The 16033-nt window shown below is 37.1% G+C and overlaps 1 protein-coding gene across 1 annotated transcript in view; it reads right to left on the bottom strand.

Annotated features, from left to right (window-relative positions):
- The window catches only part of INO80 (INO80 complex ATPase subunit), a 59222-nt gene extending 44395 nt beyond the window's left edge, over positions 1-14827 (bottom strand). Inside the window, exons 1-13 of the mRNA XM_086462363.1 lie at positions 14685-14827; positions 13642-13808; positions 13478-13545; positions 12009-12170; positions 10050-10170; positions 8560-8774; positions 7479-7532; positions 5703-5906; positions 4218-4413; positions 3958-4025; positions 3426-3635; positions 2799-2879; positions 1458-1553 (exon numbers count right to left, since the gene is read on the bottom strand). Coding sequence (XP_086318489.1) covers positions 1458-1553; positions 2799-2879; positions 3426-3635; positions 3958-4025; positions 4218-4413; positions 5703-5906; positions 7479-7532; positions 8560-8774; positions 10050-10170; positions 12009-12170; positions 13478-13545; positions 13642-13808; positions 14685-14827 — 1785 coding nt within the window. The remainder of the gene's footprint in view (positions 1-1457; positions 1554-2798; positions 2880-3425; positions 3636-3957; positions 4026-4217; positions 4414-5702; positions 5907-7478; positions 7533-8559; positions 8775-10049; positions 10171-12008; positions 12171-13477; positions 13546-13641; positions 13809-14684) is intronic.
- Between the last annotated feature and the right edge of the window lie 1206 nt (positions 14828-16033).

The following is a 16033-nucleotide window of genomic DNA, read 5'->3' as shown; positions in this document are numbered from 1 at the left end:
TTCATTCATGAGGAGAAAGCATAAACAGTTGCTCACCTATTCTATAACAATGAACTAATTAAAGGAAATGAGAGAAAGTAAGTAGAACGACCAACTGCTCTAATGTTTTCTATACCAGGTTTTTAATCAGGGCATCTATTGTTTTAGGCTATACATATAGATAAATGGATTATTTTTCTTTTTTTTTTTTCCTTAAAGTAACTCCCCACTAACTTAAACATTTCTATTTCTTCATCAGTTTCTTTGAAGTCTCAGTAATCCAAATTTATCCCAAAACATAAGCCACTTGAATCATCCAGTACTGAACTACGTTCTAGCACAACTTTTCCTCCTATAGTTACCTCAAACTGTACACCATTAGAACCAACATATGGTCTCATCAGGAATCTGCGGAGCAAGCTATTTAGTAAAATGTAAGTCCTTTAATACTGCCCTACTCCAGCTCAAGAAATCAAATATTACTTATAGTAATACTTCCAAGTCTTTCCCTCCAGCTTTTTAAGTAGCAAGACATTCAAACCATTAGCGTGGTATACTGGCTACTTATAACTGGGTATCTTTTACTGTTCTTACATGTTCTCTGTAAAACAGAAAATCAGATGTTTAAAAACACCCTGATCAATATCTCTTCAAATCAAAGGTTACTACGTTAACAACTCACATATTTAAACTACAATCTGTTCTTCTTTGGAGATGTAACTGCAAGTTTCTGACACCTTTGTCTATCTTTAATTCTAATATTTCAGCACTGTTTCAGCAGTACACATTCTTTTCAAATCTTTCTTTGCAACACTCCAATGTTTTTCGGGGGGGGTAAGGAAGTAACTTGTTTTTCAGTAACTGATCGTTCCTTGCTTTCTACATAACTATGTTTTCACATTCATAATATACCTGAAGAACTCCATTTATTTTCTTCTGATCTTTTTGTTCTTACCTATTTGTGCCTCACTTCTCTCTTTTTCTTGATTACTGCTCATACGTCTATGGTTCTTCCATTTTTCTGTGATAACAACTGCATTCTCACTCTAATCTGTTTAAAGTTCAGTTTTGTTCACAATACAATCTTTATCCCACACAAATCAGTATGAGTGACTGAAAACATTGCTCTAACCCTAAAGACAGTACATAAGACTGAAATATTATTCTTTTATCTGCCGCCAGGCCCACAAATTAGAACTGAACATCCACTCCCTGACCCACTTCAGTTCCTTGTTGAGGAGGTGTCTTCAAGCTGTTGCAAAAGGAAAATCACATGATTCAAGTAAGAACATTTTTAAACCCTAGATAATTGAATGCTCCAGAAAAAAACAGGATGACAGAAAAAAGTATCAGAATCAAGCCCATTACAGAGTTTCAAATTTCAAGGTAATTAGGCATCCAGATGGGGCAAAGAACTCAGAAGAACAAAACAGTTTGCTTTTGAGAAAACAAAGAATTTTCTTGCACATGCTTATTACCTTAAATTTAGGTACAAATCTGGCAAACTCCTGGTGCCAGTTGTTAAGTGTAGAGGCAGGTGAAATTATTAAAAAAGGTCCCCAGATGTTCTCTCTCTGCAATATACACATTAAGAAAAAAAGACATCCAGAAATCAATTGGGGGAAGGGACACAGAGACCATTTGATACAGCTTTATGACAATTAAATGACAGTGACTATGTAAGAGAAGGAACTATATGGAACGTAACAAAACTTTCTCCCAGCACAGCAGGGTGACACAGAATCAAACAGAGCAGATCCAACGTTTGACTAAGACTTATTTCACACAGCAAACTAGAACAACCAGCACCATTTCAATCTGGCTTGCTCCTTTGTTTCTGAAAGTTGCCACCTTGACATTACTAACAGCCCCTGTCATTTTCGAGGAGGAAAAGAACTTCAGGTGGCACTGGCAAGCTTTGCTCCACCACATCACATTAGAAAGCCACTTGGTGAGTAGCAAAGTTGGGCCACTACTGAATTGGTAGTTACAAGCTGGCCTGCAGAAGGGAGAGCCAGAAAAAACAAAAGCCCTCTGCAGGCTTCCAAAAATCTCACACTGCAGTCTAACCGTTATCCCTTCTGGGGACAGATGAGGTCAAGAGCCTTTGGCTCTGCACACTCTTCCACCATCGTGGCTGACAGTAAGAGTGAACTGGTGTCAAAAGGAACATAAACAAATGCACATAATTGTCATTTGGTCACTACTGAAGCTAGTTCTGCTCTCAGTATCACTCGGTTAATATCTCCTATTTAAGGCAAGTGACTGGATGGCAAGCAAGACTTTTTTTTTTAAAAATAAAGGTAGCTATTTCTGCATAAAGATGTAAACTCCTGTTGCTTTTTCTGTTTTGTCTGCCTGCCCTGGCATAGAATAACAACTATGCTTCCTGAAAAAAACCCAAGTTTTTTGGAAATATGGAAATGCATGCTGATTGCCATGAAGCTCTGAATATGGGCTTCGTTTCTATAAGTCTCTCTCATTTGTAAAAGTCAATGAACCATGAAGTCTACAACTTGTTCTCTTATCAGGCTTTCACATTAAGTGCAAGTAAAAAGATACTACTCTGTGAATAAACGAAAACTCTATTTTTATTTATATACATATACATATATATATACACCCTTTATTATTCACACACATACATATTCATATACACACCCTTTCAAAGGTGTAGCTTTAAAACAAAGGGAAAGGACATACCTAAAACGCCTTTTAAGACATTTAAGCTTTATAACCTAGAATTCATTTCAAACATGTGAAAAGCATGCATCTTCTTACCAAGCATACCGACCAGGAATAAGACATAATCCACCTACCTCAGCCAGATGTGCAAGGAGAGCAATACTTTGTACTGTTTTACCCAGACCCATTTCATCTGCCAGGATTCCATTGATGCCCTGCAAAAGATCCATAAATCAAAACCTTTCACCTTACTACTTTTTACTCCATACAGGACTAGCAGAACAGTTTATGGGGATTAGCCCCAGTGTAACAACTCTGAAACACGTTATTGTCTCTTACATCTTCTACTAAGAGATAATTTATCTCAACTGCACTTTCATTCATTTCTTGGGCTGATTTTTTTTCCTCAGCCTGTCTGTACTTTGCAATGTACCACTGGGTATAGACACAAGTACCAGGCTGCCAGCAGTTCACCAGCTGACCAAAGCTTGAAACAGCATGCAGCTCTGAGCAGCAAAAGTATAATCTAAGTGATAAACAGTTGTATAAACACCCACATAAAGAATCTTGAACTTAACGCCCCATTCAAAGTTGTTATTTCATAAATATTCAAGAATACTGATAGGTGGCTTACATAATAGTTTCCTTTCTTCTAAAGACATTACAGATTTAGTATATGTGGTCTATTTTTAAAACCATTACATTTTTTTGGACCAAGTTAACTCTAATGACTTAAGAACTTACAAGATGTACTACGATACCTGCTCATATAGGTTGGCCAGCCAATTCATGCCTTTCAGTTGGTAACCTTTCAGTTTTCCATTGAAAATAGTAGGCTGTGGAATATCTTCTCCTGCCCGGATAGATGGGTTTGCTAAACTGTAGCTCTCTCCAAAGCCAGTACCAGACTTGTTAGCAGCCCGTAAGGCAGCTGCCCGACTCTCCTTTGCATCTTCATCAAATGATCTGGTCTAAACAGGAAGGGGAAAGTATGCGTAAGATGATGAATGTATTAATTTATCAAGAAACGGTATAGTGAAAGGCTTTGCACTTCACATTAAGACACAGGATGTCTGCCAGAAACTAGCAGAAAACAAGCCTGTTCCTATAGCCCAAAACTTTATAGTCTGGTTTTCTATCTGTTTAGCACAGAAAGTGGTGATGGAATTAAATTCAGATTTGGCACGCAAGATTAAACAAAGCTATTGACCTGGTTGCTATGAAAGATTCTGGTTCTGTGGCCTCTACTAATTACTCTTTCTCTCCTACTTCAGGGATCCAGAAAACACATACCTGGGCCTGATGAATCTGGTAAGCATCCTCAGCATTCTTCAGAGCTTGGGCCTTGTAATAGTTACTATCTGAAAACAACATCTCCACATTAGAGCTCTGCAGCAGTAACCACCCAAATTAACACACAGATAAATTCCAGTAATTATGGTAGCGCTTCTTACACAAAAGGATTTTGTGCCTGAAATTGTACATTTGCACAATAATGTGTAGTGTACAGTAAATTTCAAGTGCACAGGAAGGATTATAGATGAATCACTTACCATAATCCTCTTGGGTGATGTTGACCACTACTCCTCCACCAATATCAATCTGTCTTTGGGTAGAGCTGTCTTCCAGTTTGCGCAGGATTTCCTCCTGTATTCCATCATGTCCGATATCTCGTTTACGACTCATAAAATGGGCATATAATTCAGTTTGTGTGATCAGGAAGTTAAGTTTTCGCTGCTGCCTCTTAGCCTAAGAGAAGAGCATTTACAAAAACAGATGAAGGGGGGAAAAAAAAGCCAGGATGAAAGTTTAATGTTAAAAATATCATTAAAAAAATTAAATCTAATAATATCCTAACAACAAATCTATCTAGATTACATTATGCACATCACTGTGATATCAAAATGCTAGAATAACAGTTGCACATAAGAACACCAACCACCATCATAAACATCTATATTAAAATCTAATGTTGTTGTAAATGAAAAGTTCTTTTAAATTCAGTAATCATGGCAAAGAACACCATAATCTAATAAAAGAAAGTTTAAAAGTTTTGTTTACACTGAAAAATTAAAAGATTGACAAAAATAAACAGGATTTTAGTGGTCTACAGTAAAAGAACTGAACAGCTAAAAAAAATGCTCTCATGACAACCTAACTCCAACATTGTTATTTACTAGTAAAGAGAATTACGGTAGAATATGTAAAATATATCACTAGGTAATAGTTGAGATATTATCCTTGTTCAGGGTTCAGCAAGACATTGCAGAAACTCTGTTCACTCTTAAGTTCTGGTTAAAAAAATGCTATAGTTAGAGGTTGTCTATCAATCTAAGTCAGCTGAAACCTTCACAAAATGCTTACAAATTTGCAAGAATGAGAACACCACAATAAATGAAAGCATAATTAAAGCATAAAACTCAACATAAGGTATTCTAAAGATTCAACCTTAGCTCATCACCATGCATGTAAGGTAACGACCATAAATCAACTAGAGAGCTTTGGCAAGGAAGCTTTTTCTTAAATTCAAGCCCTACTGCTCTGCGACGGAGTCCATGAAGCTGTCACCTGGCCAACAAAAAAGCAATCACAGAATAATTCTGTGCCCTATATATAATTGCAATATCAGTTTACAGCAGGGGAAAAAAGGAGGGAAAAAATCAACAAAATTCAATGTGAACAAAAGGCTTGCCTTCTGGACCCAGAGTGATGTATAAATCATCACAAAAGCTTGGCCCTTACCAACACTGTTATGTACGCCTGTGAGACACGTGCTGCTTCTCTAATCCCTTCCTCTATTTCACCCACTTGCAAAGAATTTATGCAGTTCAAAGGCTTTTTTTTTTTTTTTAATCACCTCTAGCTAACATCAGAAGAATTCTGTAAAGAATTTTAAGACAGCAGAAGAAATAGGTGGAATACTGATGAAACAACAAATAACTGAATTTCACAGCCTGAATTTAGAAACTCAAATTATCCGGTCACTTCTGTGTCTCTTCAACTGATTAAATTATGAACAATCTGTGCTTTTGCTGTACCTCTCTCATCTCTTCATCCAGCTTGCGCTGCTCCAGAGCCTCTTTCTCAGCTCGTTTGCGATGTTCTTTTTCCACCTTTTCGTACTTTTTCCAGTAGAGAAGCATCTCCTTGGTAAGACGACGTGCCCGTGGCAGAGTTTCCTTACAGTTTTTCTGGGCCTGGATAGCAGCTCGACGTACCTCTCTCATGCACTGATGGGCAAGCTAGAGAGAAATACAGTTTTGGAAACAGTGGTAAAATAGGCAGATTTTAAAGAAAGACAGCAATAAATAACATCAAATTTAATTATAACCAAGTCTGATCCTTCAGAAGAGAAAAAAACTGTGATACATTACTCAGCAGTAATGCTGCCAAAATGGCATGAGAGAATATGAACTTCCAAAAAGCTCCTGAGATGGTGGAGAAGAGAAAACCTGAAGACAGCCTCAGCACAGCACGGTACTTAAAGGATTGATCTGGTGGTTGAAAGGGACTCAGGAGACTAGAGTTCAAGGCCTGCCTGCAACTCTGACTCACTGATTCTAGACATTTTTTTGGTGCTTCTTTTCTCACTGGTTCAATAAGGCTGCTGCAATAGCAGCATGGTGGAATGCAATTCCATTCACATTAATACACTGAAAAGCAAGGGAGTATCCTACAATTTTCCTACTATCTCATGAAGAAGCATAATTCAACGTGATTTTTTGTTCTAGTATGAATAAATTAATGCCATTGTCACAATGGTCAAAACAGTTGGGTTTGGTGTTTGTGACAGGTTTTTCTTCCTCCACTAAAATTTGCACATCGACAATTCTAACACACAGATTTCAAATGATCAAACAAAACGAAAGCAAAGAAACAAAAGTGGAATTTCAAAACTTCCAAGACTGCTGCATCACTCACTAAAATGCAATTTGTGATACTTACAAATACAATAATCACAGGCTATTTGCCCAGACATCAGAAAGAAAGCCAGTCTCTGCTACCGAAGGAGGACCACAGGAGAGAATGTACCTACAGCAAAATTTCTTATACATGCAGGTCCTGTTTTCTGCATCCCTTACACAGAAGATGCTCCCCTTCTTGCTAATGTATATACAGAATGGAAAATTTCCTACATCATCTTGTCTCTGATGATTCGCAGTCATATATTTGATTACCTTTTCATTAGCCATATAAATGAATCACACACTTGAGCCTAACACTTGAAAAATGCTCAGAAAGCCATTGCCAAGTGTTCCAAAAGTAAAGCCTTCTAGGTAGAAACAATGACACTTCTCAGAGAAGGCTCTGATGAGGAGATAAATTCCTTTTGCAATCACTTAAGCAGAAAGTTGTTCTATTTTTAATTTCAGCTCCTATATATATTTATGTAAATTAACACATTTAATATTCCAAGAGCCCCTATGATTTAAACAAGAATGCTTAAACCAGCAAATTCTAGCTAGTGGGTAGATGGGCAGTTCAAAAGCCAATAAAGTGTACTGAAGTAATTAATTTATTGTATCAAACATCAGTAAATTAAAAATGTACAAACTAAATCCTGCGAAAGCCAAAAAGATCTCTTGAAAGAAATTCATGTTGCTTGTTTCGTCTGTTGCTTATGAAACATGCCAAAGCGACATACCTACAAACCGAAAAGCCTTACATTAATTACAAATTAATTCTGTACAATGCTTTCTCCTATTCTGCCCTGCTAGTATAGTCATATTGTAAAAAAACAGAAGAAACAAAGAAGTTACAGTTTGCTTATTACATTCAGTACAAGTAACAGCATAAAGCTCAGCAACACTCACCTTTTTGCTGTTGGTTAAGAAAAGGTTGCGGGCTGAGGCTTTTTGCTTGTATGCCTATAAAAGAATACCACCTTAAAATTAGATAAAGGGTAATTGTTTCCCATTTTAAAAGACCACTATCCAGTCTTTAGCAGAAACATGTGCCAACTTCAGCCATGCACAGTATATAATTGTGTACAGGTACTGTAATTACTTTTTATTTTGACTGAAACAGCTTTTCACCCTTAATTACTGAAGGCATACGCAAATGTAATCCAACTCCTGAAGGAAGCATGTAACACACCTCCATTTTCAGGATCATTTCTCTACTGCAAAGCAGGGTTCTCCTATTCCACCATTATCACTGAAGTAAATGACAAAAATTTCTAGTTTCCCAAAGATGTTAAGAATTAATATAGATCCTATGTTCTTCATGTGATCAATAACAGTCTTTTGGAAAAATAAGGTCCGTCACAGTGCACATATCCTTTGCCTGGCTTCCAAGTTCATAAAGGGTGACACAGCCATCACTCATATTCAACTTCCTAGAATTCAAAGTCTGTTAACTGTGAACTCCAAAAAGCAGGTTGTAAGGCCCACTCTGGTCACATCTCAAAAAACCAGCAGCTGTGGACCCAGCTTTCTATTTCAAATGTGCCTGAAGCTTGTCCTGTAAATTACACAAACACTTATTCCTACACCTTTTCTGAAATGTTTCAAAACACACCCATGCTACAATGATTGAAACACTCCTTTCCTAAACTTTATGTAAAATCTACACATTGTTTGATCAGATAATCTACACTACCCTGTAGATTAGTAGGAGTAGCTTCTAGTTTACTGTACTATTCATAGAAAAAGCTTGGATAGCCAAATGAAAGCAGTGGCAAAGCACTGCATGATCCACTTAGTTCTTACTGGTGATAAGAAATTCAAACTACACTTTGCTTACAGATTACAGAACATCAGTTTGGTCATTAATGACCACCCGAAACATCAGGTTTTACTTCATTCCGTTCCAAGTGTCAACTCCCCACTAAGCTGATTTTCTATTTTGCTTTCCTGCTGTCATCACTGATCTAGTGTCATTGACCAAACTCACCTTTGGCAACTCCTTTTTAACAATGCTCAGCCACACTTTCCGCCGACGTGCGTTAAGTTGCTCAATAGTCAAATGCTTTTTCTTGGACCCAGGTGGTGGTGTATCATGAGAAAACTTGGCAAAAACTTTGGTCTGGTGATGGTGGCGTTGTGGTGACTCCTCTGAAGAGAGCTCTTCATCCCGTCTCCTCTTTTTCTTTACTTTTTTCAACTTGCCTGCATGGCAACAATTATCATAGAAATCAAATTCTTTTTCTATATTTTTTTGGAGATACATTTAGTCAGGATCTTTCCCAAGTAAACTATCCTAGTCAATTTATGGTGGAACCAACAAAAAAGCCAAACTTACCCACATTTGCCAACTCTGGTACCATCTATTTATCACATTAGATATTTCCTCACTACTTTATAATGGAAAGATTTTCCTGCTTAATAAATAAGTGTGGTGAAATGCACTTTTCCCACCCAGGGAAACTCGCCTTAGGAGTTAAAACGTCTGGGACCTGGTGCAAAGTTTCTTGTTTTGCAGCAAAATTCTACTTAAAGACATGTAAAGTTAAGAACATTAGCATTTGGCAGGCTAAGTCTCAAATCAAACTTCTCAGCAGTTCAAAGAGATTGGCATGTTACTGTGTATTACAGACATCAGCTTTCAGCAGAAATGGATGCAGGTATCAGATATTAAAAATATTCTTTGAATATGCAAAATCATGGATGCTACAAGATTAGTGGGAAAAAAAAAGACAGTTAAAGGAACTTGCAGAAAAATAGGAAGGAAGGAAGCCCAAAATAGCCCTGTTAAAACACAGCTCAAACTTAAGTACTTGCACTAGAGAGAACTCACCTTATGCTGACAGTTCACAGCCTTCTCTTCCTGCTTCCTTACATATATACAGCTGCTGCCAGCTCTATCAAGAAAGGAAACTCTACTTCCTGGCAAACATGCATCCAAGAAACTCCAGCTGAGAGGTTACAGAGTTAATTCTATTTTAACTCACACTGGACATCAATTCTGAGTTCCCTCTGATTTCCAGATAACACTCTCACTCCCTACCATTTCTTGTTCACTACGATTACATATTCAAGAGTAACTGCAGCAGGTACTACGTAAGTTCTTTTTCAAGGAACTATCATGTTTTCAAAAAAAACTGTGAGAAAACTGACCATGGTACCAATGGTATTTATGGATTCTGAAGCACTAAATAAAGCTGTAAGGTACTTAGTGCATAACTCTTTCATTGTAGATTCAGAGGTCTGCAAAGAAAATCTAAAGCCATGAACTCCCAATTCACACTCCCTTCTTTCACCCTAGCTTTCTAGAAGCCAGAAGATAAAGCACAGTATTTTCTGAAGATTTTTTTCTTTGACAGTCCTGGGTATTTTGATGCAAAACCCAAAAGTTTTGAACATTTATTTTTATTCAAAGGAAATCATGTCAGAAAGAAGTTTAATCACAGCAGCCATTTAAAAACACAAGGTTAGTGACTTTACCTTTTAATTTTTTCTCTTCTTTAAACTTCTTTTTCTTGGGTCCTAGCAGGTGGCGCTGCTGCTCGTAGTAAGGATCATGTGTAGACAGCAGTCCTGCACTGTAGTACTGATATTGCTGCAACTGAGGTGGATGTAAATGAGCACAGTAATGGAAAACAGACATAGCATATAACAGAGATCGCAGGTAAACAAGTTCAGATCTTGATCATAAATAATAGATCAGAAAACATGCACTTCTCCATAGTTAGTTTTGTTATCAAGCATCATACAGTGTCCAAAGCGAAACAACTGCTCCTAGGGCTGGCCTCAAAGATCTTTCTACGCTGGGAGTGAAGCCCACCCAGTTAAGTAAGATGCGAAGACCCAGCAGTGAAGCCTACACTTTCAAAACATAACTGCTCTATCTTTTCCAGTGATCTTTTCCAGCAAGACAGCACATTACATGAAGTGGTCCAGTTACGGACCTCCTATTTGTTTTGCTTGTATTCCCAAATTACATACATGTTCTACTTTATCATTCCAAAGGATGTAAAAGTACAGGTTTAGATAAAAGGCATTTAAAAGATTTCCACAAGGAGAAACAACATGAACATTCAGATTGCCAAGTAAAAATATATCTTCCCCAGCATTTTTTCCCTAAATTATCAAAAAGGTCAATATATTCCAAGCATTATTCAACTAAAGTATTAAAGAACTATACTCAAGTTACGTATAAACAGTCAAATCAAACACAGTACAGATCAAAAATTAACTCTTTAAAACCTAAGCATATTATTAAGTTAATAAAAGATTTTTGAAAGGCAAGAACATCAGCATAAACCAACTTTTTTTGGATAGATGGGTTTCTACACATGCCCCCCCATAACTGTGTACTGCTGATCTGACAATACCCTGGTTATTTCCACTGGATATTATTTCTTACTAGTCTGGAAATAAATATTTGTGTAAAATCTAACAAAAGTTATGACCTGTGTAAAAATTGGGTGTATGAATATTTGTGTAGTTATGCAGTATTTCAAGAAGCTAACAAAATCCCAGTTTAGAACTTGACAAGTAAACAAAGGAAAGAAGTGGACTGAAGCAAAGACCTGGGTGGGCAAATATTTCTTTACTCTTCTGGAGGAATTTCAAAAGAAAATGAAACAAGAAGACAAATTTTAATTTCAGACACATCCTCTGATAGCAGAATAGGATGACTTCCTTTATCTGAGACTACTTTCTGGTGCAATTCAAAACAGCAGTGAAAATAATTTCTGCAAAAGCCCTTATAATTTGAAGAAATGTATTATCAGAATCAAAACAGTCACAGAATTTGGCCTAATATTAATAAAAATGCAGAAACACTTCAGACTATTTTCTTATAAGAAGGGAAAAAAAGAGTATAAGAATAAAATCCAAAATAAAAAAAGAAAGGTAAGAAAGAAAAAAAAAGAGTCATGTAAAATCTCAAAGAATGACAGAAAACAATAAGGAAGAAAACTAGGAACTCCCTTTCAAGGTAAACTTCGCCTGACTACTCATCACCTCAATGACGATGCAAGTATACTGCTTTAGGTTTAAATGCACAATTTTAGTCTTGAACAGCAGCTACTACCTGTATTGGAATTTAACCCACAGCACCTCAGTTTTCACATATATGATCCAAATCTTTCATTCTAGCATCCTGTATTTGCTCCAGTGACTGGGACAGAGCATTGTGGAAGCTATAACACGTGCCACTACCAGCTACATAATTATTGAGAGATACTCAGCATAAGGCACCAACAGCTTTTCAGCCGGTATGTAATTAAGTAACCCTTGTGTGAAACTGCTGTTAGATTGTGCCAGTCTACCAAACAACAGGATATTTTCCAGTCCACAAAATATTACGCTTTTTGATAAAAATATAAGAGCAGTTAAATTAACGCAGGTAAAGGAAAGAATAAAAACCAAGGAAACGTAAAAATTCTGGACTTTTACCTCTTTGTCTTTGCTATATTTACTTTGATGCAGTTTCTTATATTTGTGTAATCGCAGCATATTGTGAAGTTCCTCCCTTGAAAGAGAAAACTCTTCTTCCTCCTCTCCATCCTCATCACTTAGTGAATCTGTGTCACTGGAGTCATCACTCAGAAGGATACTCTAACAAGAATAAAGGGAAACTAATTTAACAATCACAAGTCCCTATACCTAATTGCTTTGCAAAGCGCTCTTGATCCTTTACATAATAAAGGGTTGTGGGCCTGGCCCAACAACAATACTTAGCATTTACAAAGTCTCTTCCATCTGAAACACCTCAAATGGAAAACCGTTTTCTGAGGTACAGAACTGTGTAGCAGTCAATCCAATACACATTTTCTGCTTTGGAGGGTGGCAGCTTTCTGTTCCTGGTCATAGTTAAGTCATTTTAGAATCCACTTTGTTTGTGGCCTCAGAAAAGCAGCAGTGAGAAAACACAGGATACCAGTAGGGGCATTTGTGATGTGTGATTGCAGGTGCTTTCCTATCCCATTTGTAGTTGTTCGTGCTATTCCACCACTTCCACCCGCACCAGTTGTGTCAGGTTTGGCTCTTGTCTGACCTCTTGGCAACCTGTTTTTGCTAACCAGAGAAGGCTACAGTATAAAGAAAATGCAAAGATGGCATAAAGCCACCTTTACACTCTCTCCTTCCATCCTCATTTGGACCTTGTACCGAGTCCATCTTAGAAACAAATTTTCAGCTGAGTCCCAAATGTCCATTTAATATATTTCACAATAGATCATTTTAGTTTCGACAGTGTCTAAAATTACTTCGTATTTCTGAATGTATACTCACTGAAATTTAACTAAAATTCTGCTGCTCACCAGAATTGAAATGCCTGCTGTGCATTTTGCCACATGACGAAAATGAAAGCCTCAAATCTACAAAGACTATAATTCTATTTTGTTCTACCCACAGTCTAATACAGTATTCCTTATCAGCTATCACATACTCTTCTTTCTTCCGATTTCCAAGATGAGAAGCTTCTGTAGATTGTATTTTTTGCTTTGGTAAGTGTTTTTTCTTAATGTAAAAAAAACCCCACCAAATTGAAAAAATCTCCATTCCTTATGCCTCCTTTTCAGTGTGAGCTTTTGTATCAATTAAATTGATATGATTTAGGGCAGCTCTTAAAACACGTTAGTCCAGCTTTCTGAACTCTCAGTAGTATGTGTAAAGTAAAATTAAATGGACTTCTGAGATGAGAACAAACTTACTGTATTTGGAAATCGTATTTGTGGTAATTTGTGATAATGCTCTGACCAGCGCTCAACTTACTTTCTTGTTGTCATCTGCTTGCTTACATGTTTCTACACCATGACCTAGGTCAGATGACAAGATGGAATCACTCACCACTGTCTACAGGGTGTTGACTGGAACTCTACTCACAGATTCATGATAGCTGCATTTCCTCCCAATATTCTTACCTTCAGCCACTTTCTGCTTTTCTTCAGTTTGGAGAAGTTATACAAGCTCCCTTTTTCAGACTTTGGTTCTGTTTAGAGAAAAAGTAAAAATAAAGCTCTTAAGAAATAATGCTTTTCCCAGTTTATCCCAAACAAAGCAGAGCTTCAAGCTAGCACATGCCTACCTGGCTGCAGTACTCCATTCAGGGAATGTGTGTTCAGCATCCCAGAATTCCCTGCTCCAGAAGACTCCCCAAGCAAAGAGTTCGGAGGCTCTTCCTTAACCTGCATCAGGGGATCCCCAGACTGAGGCAGCAAAGGATTGTCATCCAATCCATCTTCACTTTCATCGCTGCAAGAAGATAGGCAATACGGTGACAATGAAAGGAAAATATTCAAAAGAGGAAATGCCTGTGCAACTTTCATGCATGTGGCCATTTGTCTAAAGGTTTGAGAACTGAGACAGCTTTAGATGTAATTTTATGCATTAGAAATATTGCTGTTAATAATTTCCTGTTAACCTCTCAGCAGTAGTTAATCATCAGACCAGCCTGGCTATGCTATCAACCAGCACCTTCAGTCTTTAACTAGGTATTTAATTTGAAAAGCATGAACTAAGCAAGAAATTAGTATCAAGTCAAACCAAAGCACAACATTCTCATCCTCAGCACTACTGTACATGTGAGAAACACAATGCTATACTTTTTCTGCTACTTGGGTGGATCTTACTACATGCTAATAAGTATACCTGTTCTCTGTTACCCATACAGTTATCAGTTGTGTAACCCTACAATTCCAAACCATGGATGAAATTAAACGTAAATTGTTTTGGGACAGAAACATACCTTGATGACTCACTTCTCACTGCTACAACTTACATATAAATTCTGCAGCTGACAACAGTCTTTGCATTTCACTTACAGCTACAGGCCACGTCCCTGAAAAATCAACTTGGTGCTTCTTCACCCTACTTTTTGCAGACAAAGTTTTGGGCACTCAGCTACAAAAAAGAGCTTTAAAACATTGTGCTAATTTGTACGTGAGCTGGCAGCACACTGAATTGTCAGCATGAGCTAACAGAAGCACAGTGCAAAATCTTTAAAGGAGAAGAGTTTATATTGAACAAGTCACTACTAAATCCTTAATATGGTGTTGCCTGGGAACAATATAACAAAAATGCTTGTCTTTCCTTGGTATTCTCAAGGGAAAATGGAAAAGGTTTTAGTACCTGGATATACTCCTGTTAAAGATGGCTGATGTCTGTCGTAAAAACTGATCCAGTTGCAGAGCTTTCTCCAGGTATTGCAGATAGAGGGGTTTTGCCAGCTCTGAGCAGCTGCCATCCTCCCTGGCACCCAGCTCTGAGGCCATAGAACAAACTTCTCCTCATGCAGAGGAGCCTCTGAACACACAGCTGTTAAGAAGAAACAACAGTCAGTACCACCACTACCACCTCTGAAAGGAAAGCAGGTGAGCAGGCAAGTCTACTGCATGCTACACCAAATGCTAATATTTCACAGAACACATAACTGAGGTAGTTCCGGGCAAAAAGCTTGAGTTGCAATTAATAGGTATATTAAACAACAAACAAACAAAAACAGACAAAAAAAAACCCACAGAAATTCACACTAAACCTTCCACCACAATATTACCATAGCCAAAAACTAGATTCTTAAGTTTTCTGGTTTATGACTTGACGGATGTCATTGATAGGAATGAGCACTGCGCTGACCTAGTATGACAATCCAAGTGGTGACATGAAATGCAAAGTACAAATGAAGCCAGTCCTTGAACATCTAAAGTAAACTTTCATCATGATTAAAGATAACATGTTTAACTCTGCACAGAGGGCAGCCGTGTATTGTGAAAGCTGCACGAAAACAATTACATCAAATATAAATTTACTCCAAAGGGAAGAACTACTGAAAATATTATTCTGTTGTTTTTACTATGCACTTCACAGCTGTAGTCTACAGTATACCTGTAAAACCTTTCCTTTACTTTAAAGCAATGCTTCTCTGACAGCACCCAGACACAGCTGTTACTCGTTGACAAACAAGCTACAAATACTTGACCAAAAAAAACTTCCATTATAAAATTCAGTGTATATTTATTAAAGTAACATAATTAGCAATTTATTACATACTTTTTATATTTAGAAATTTAGAACATACCCTGTTTTTTCAACCAGTAAAACCAGCCCAGTTGATTTTAATTTTTTAATTTGTTCTCAGCATTTTAGAGTCTTAAAAAACCAAACACATCCCCCCTGCAATATTTGCATAATACATAAAACCAATGCTATCAAGATGTTTTATTACTGTCAACTGCAGTTTTATTTTCTTTTAACTACAAAAGATGTCATAACCACTGTTACAGTAATAGCTCTGTCAACTGGAATTTTTCTTTGATTACAAAAGGTGCCATCATTGTTATAACAACAGGGAGAAAGATAATTTAAAATTATTTCCAAAGTCACAGTTGTCACTGTGTACATGAAAGTGTTGTCAATATCCTAAATAAGACAATATTTGCTAATAAATAAATGCCTTAAGCTTTTGCTTCCGGTAGAAGACA

This window comes from Leptosomus discolor, chromosome 3, assembly GCF_034619465.1.
Source record: "Leptosomus discolor isolate bLepDis1 chromosome 3, bLepDis1.hap2, whole genome shotgun sequence".
NCBI lineage: Eukaryota > Metazoa > Chordata > Aves > Leptosomiformes > Leptosomidae > Leptosomus > Leptosomus discolor.
Note: the sequence above shows the minus strand (reverse complement) of the source record. Positions and strands in the feature narration are given on the sequence as shown.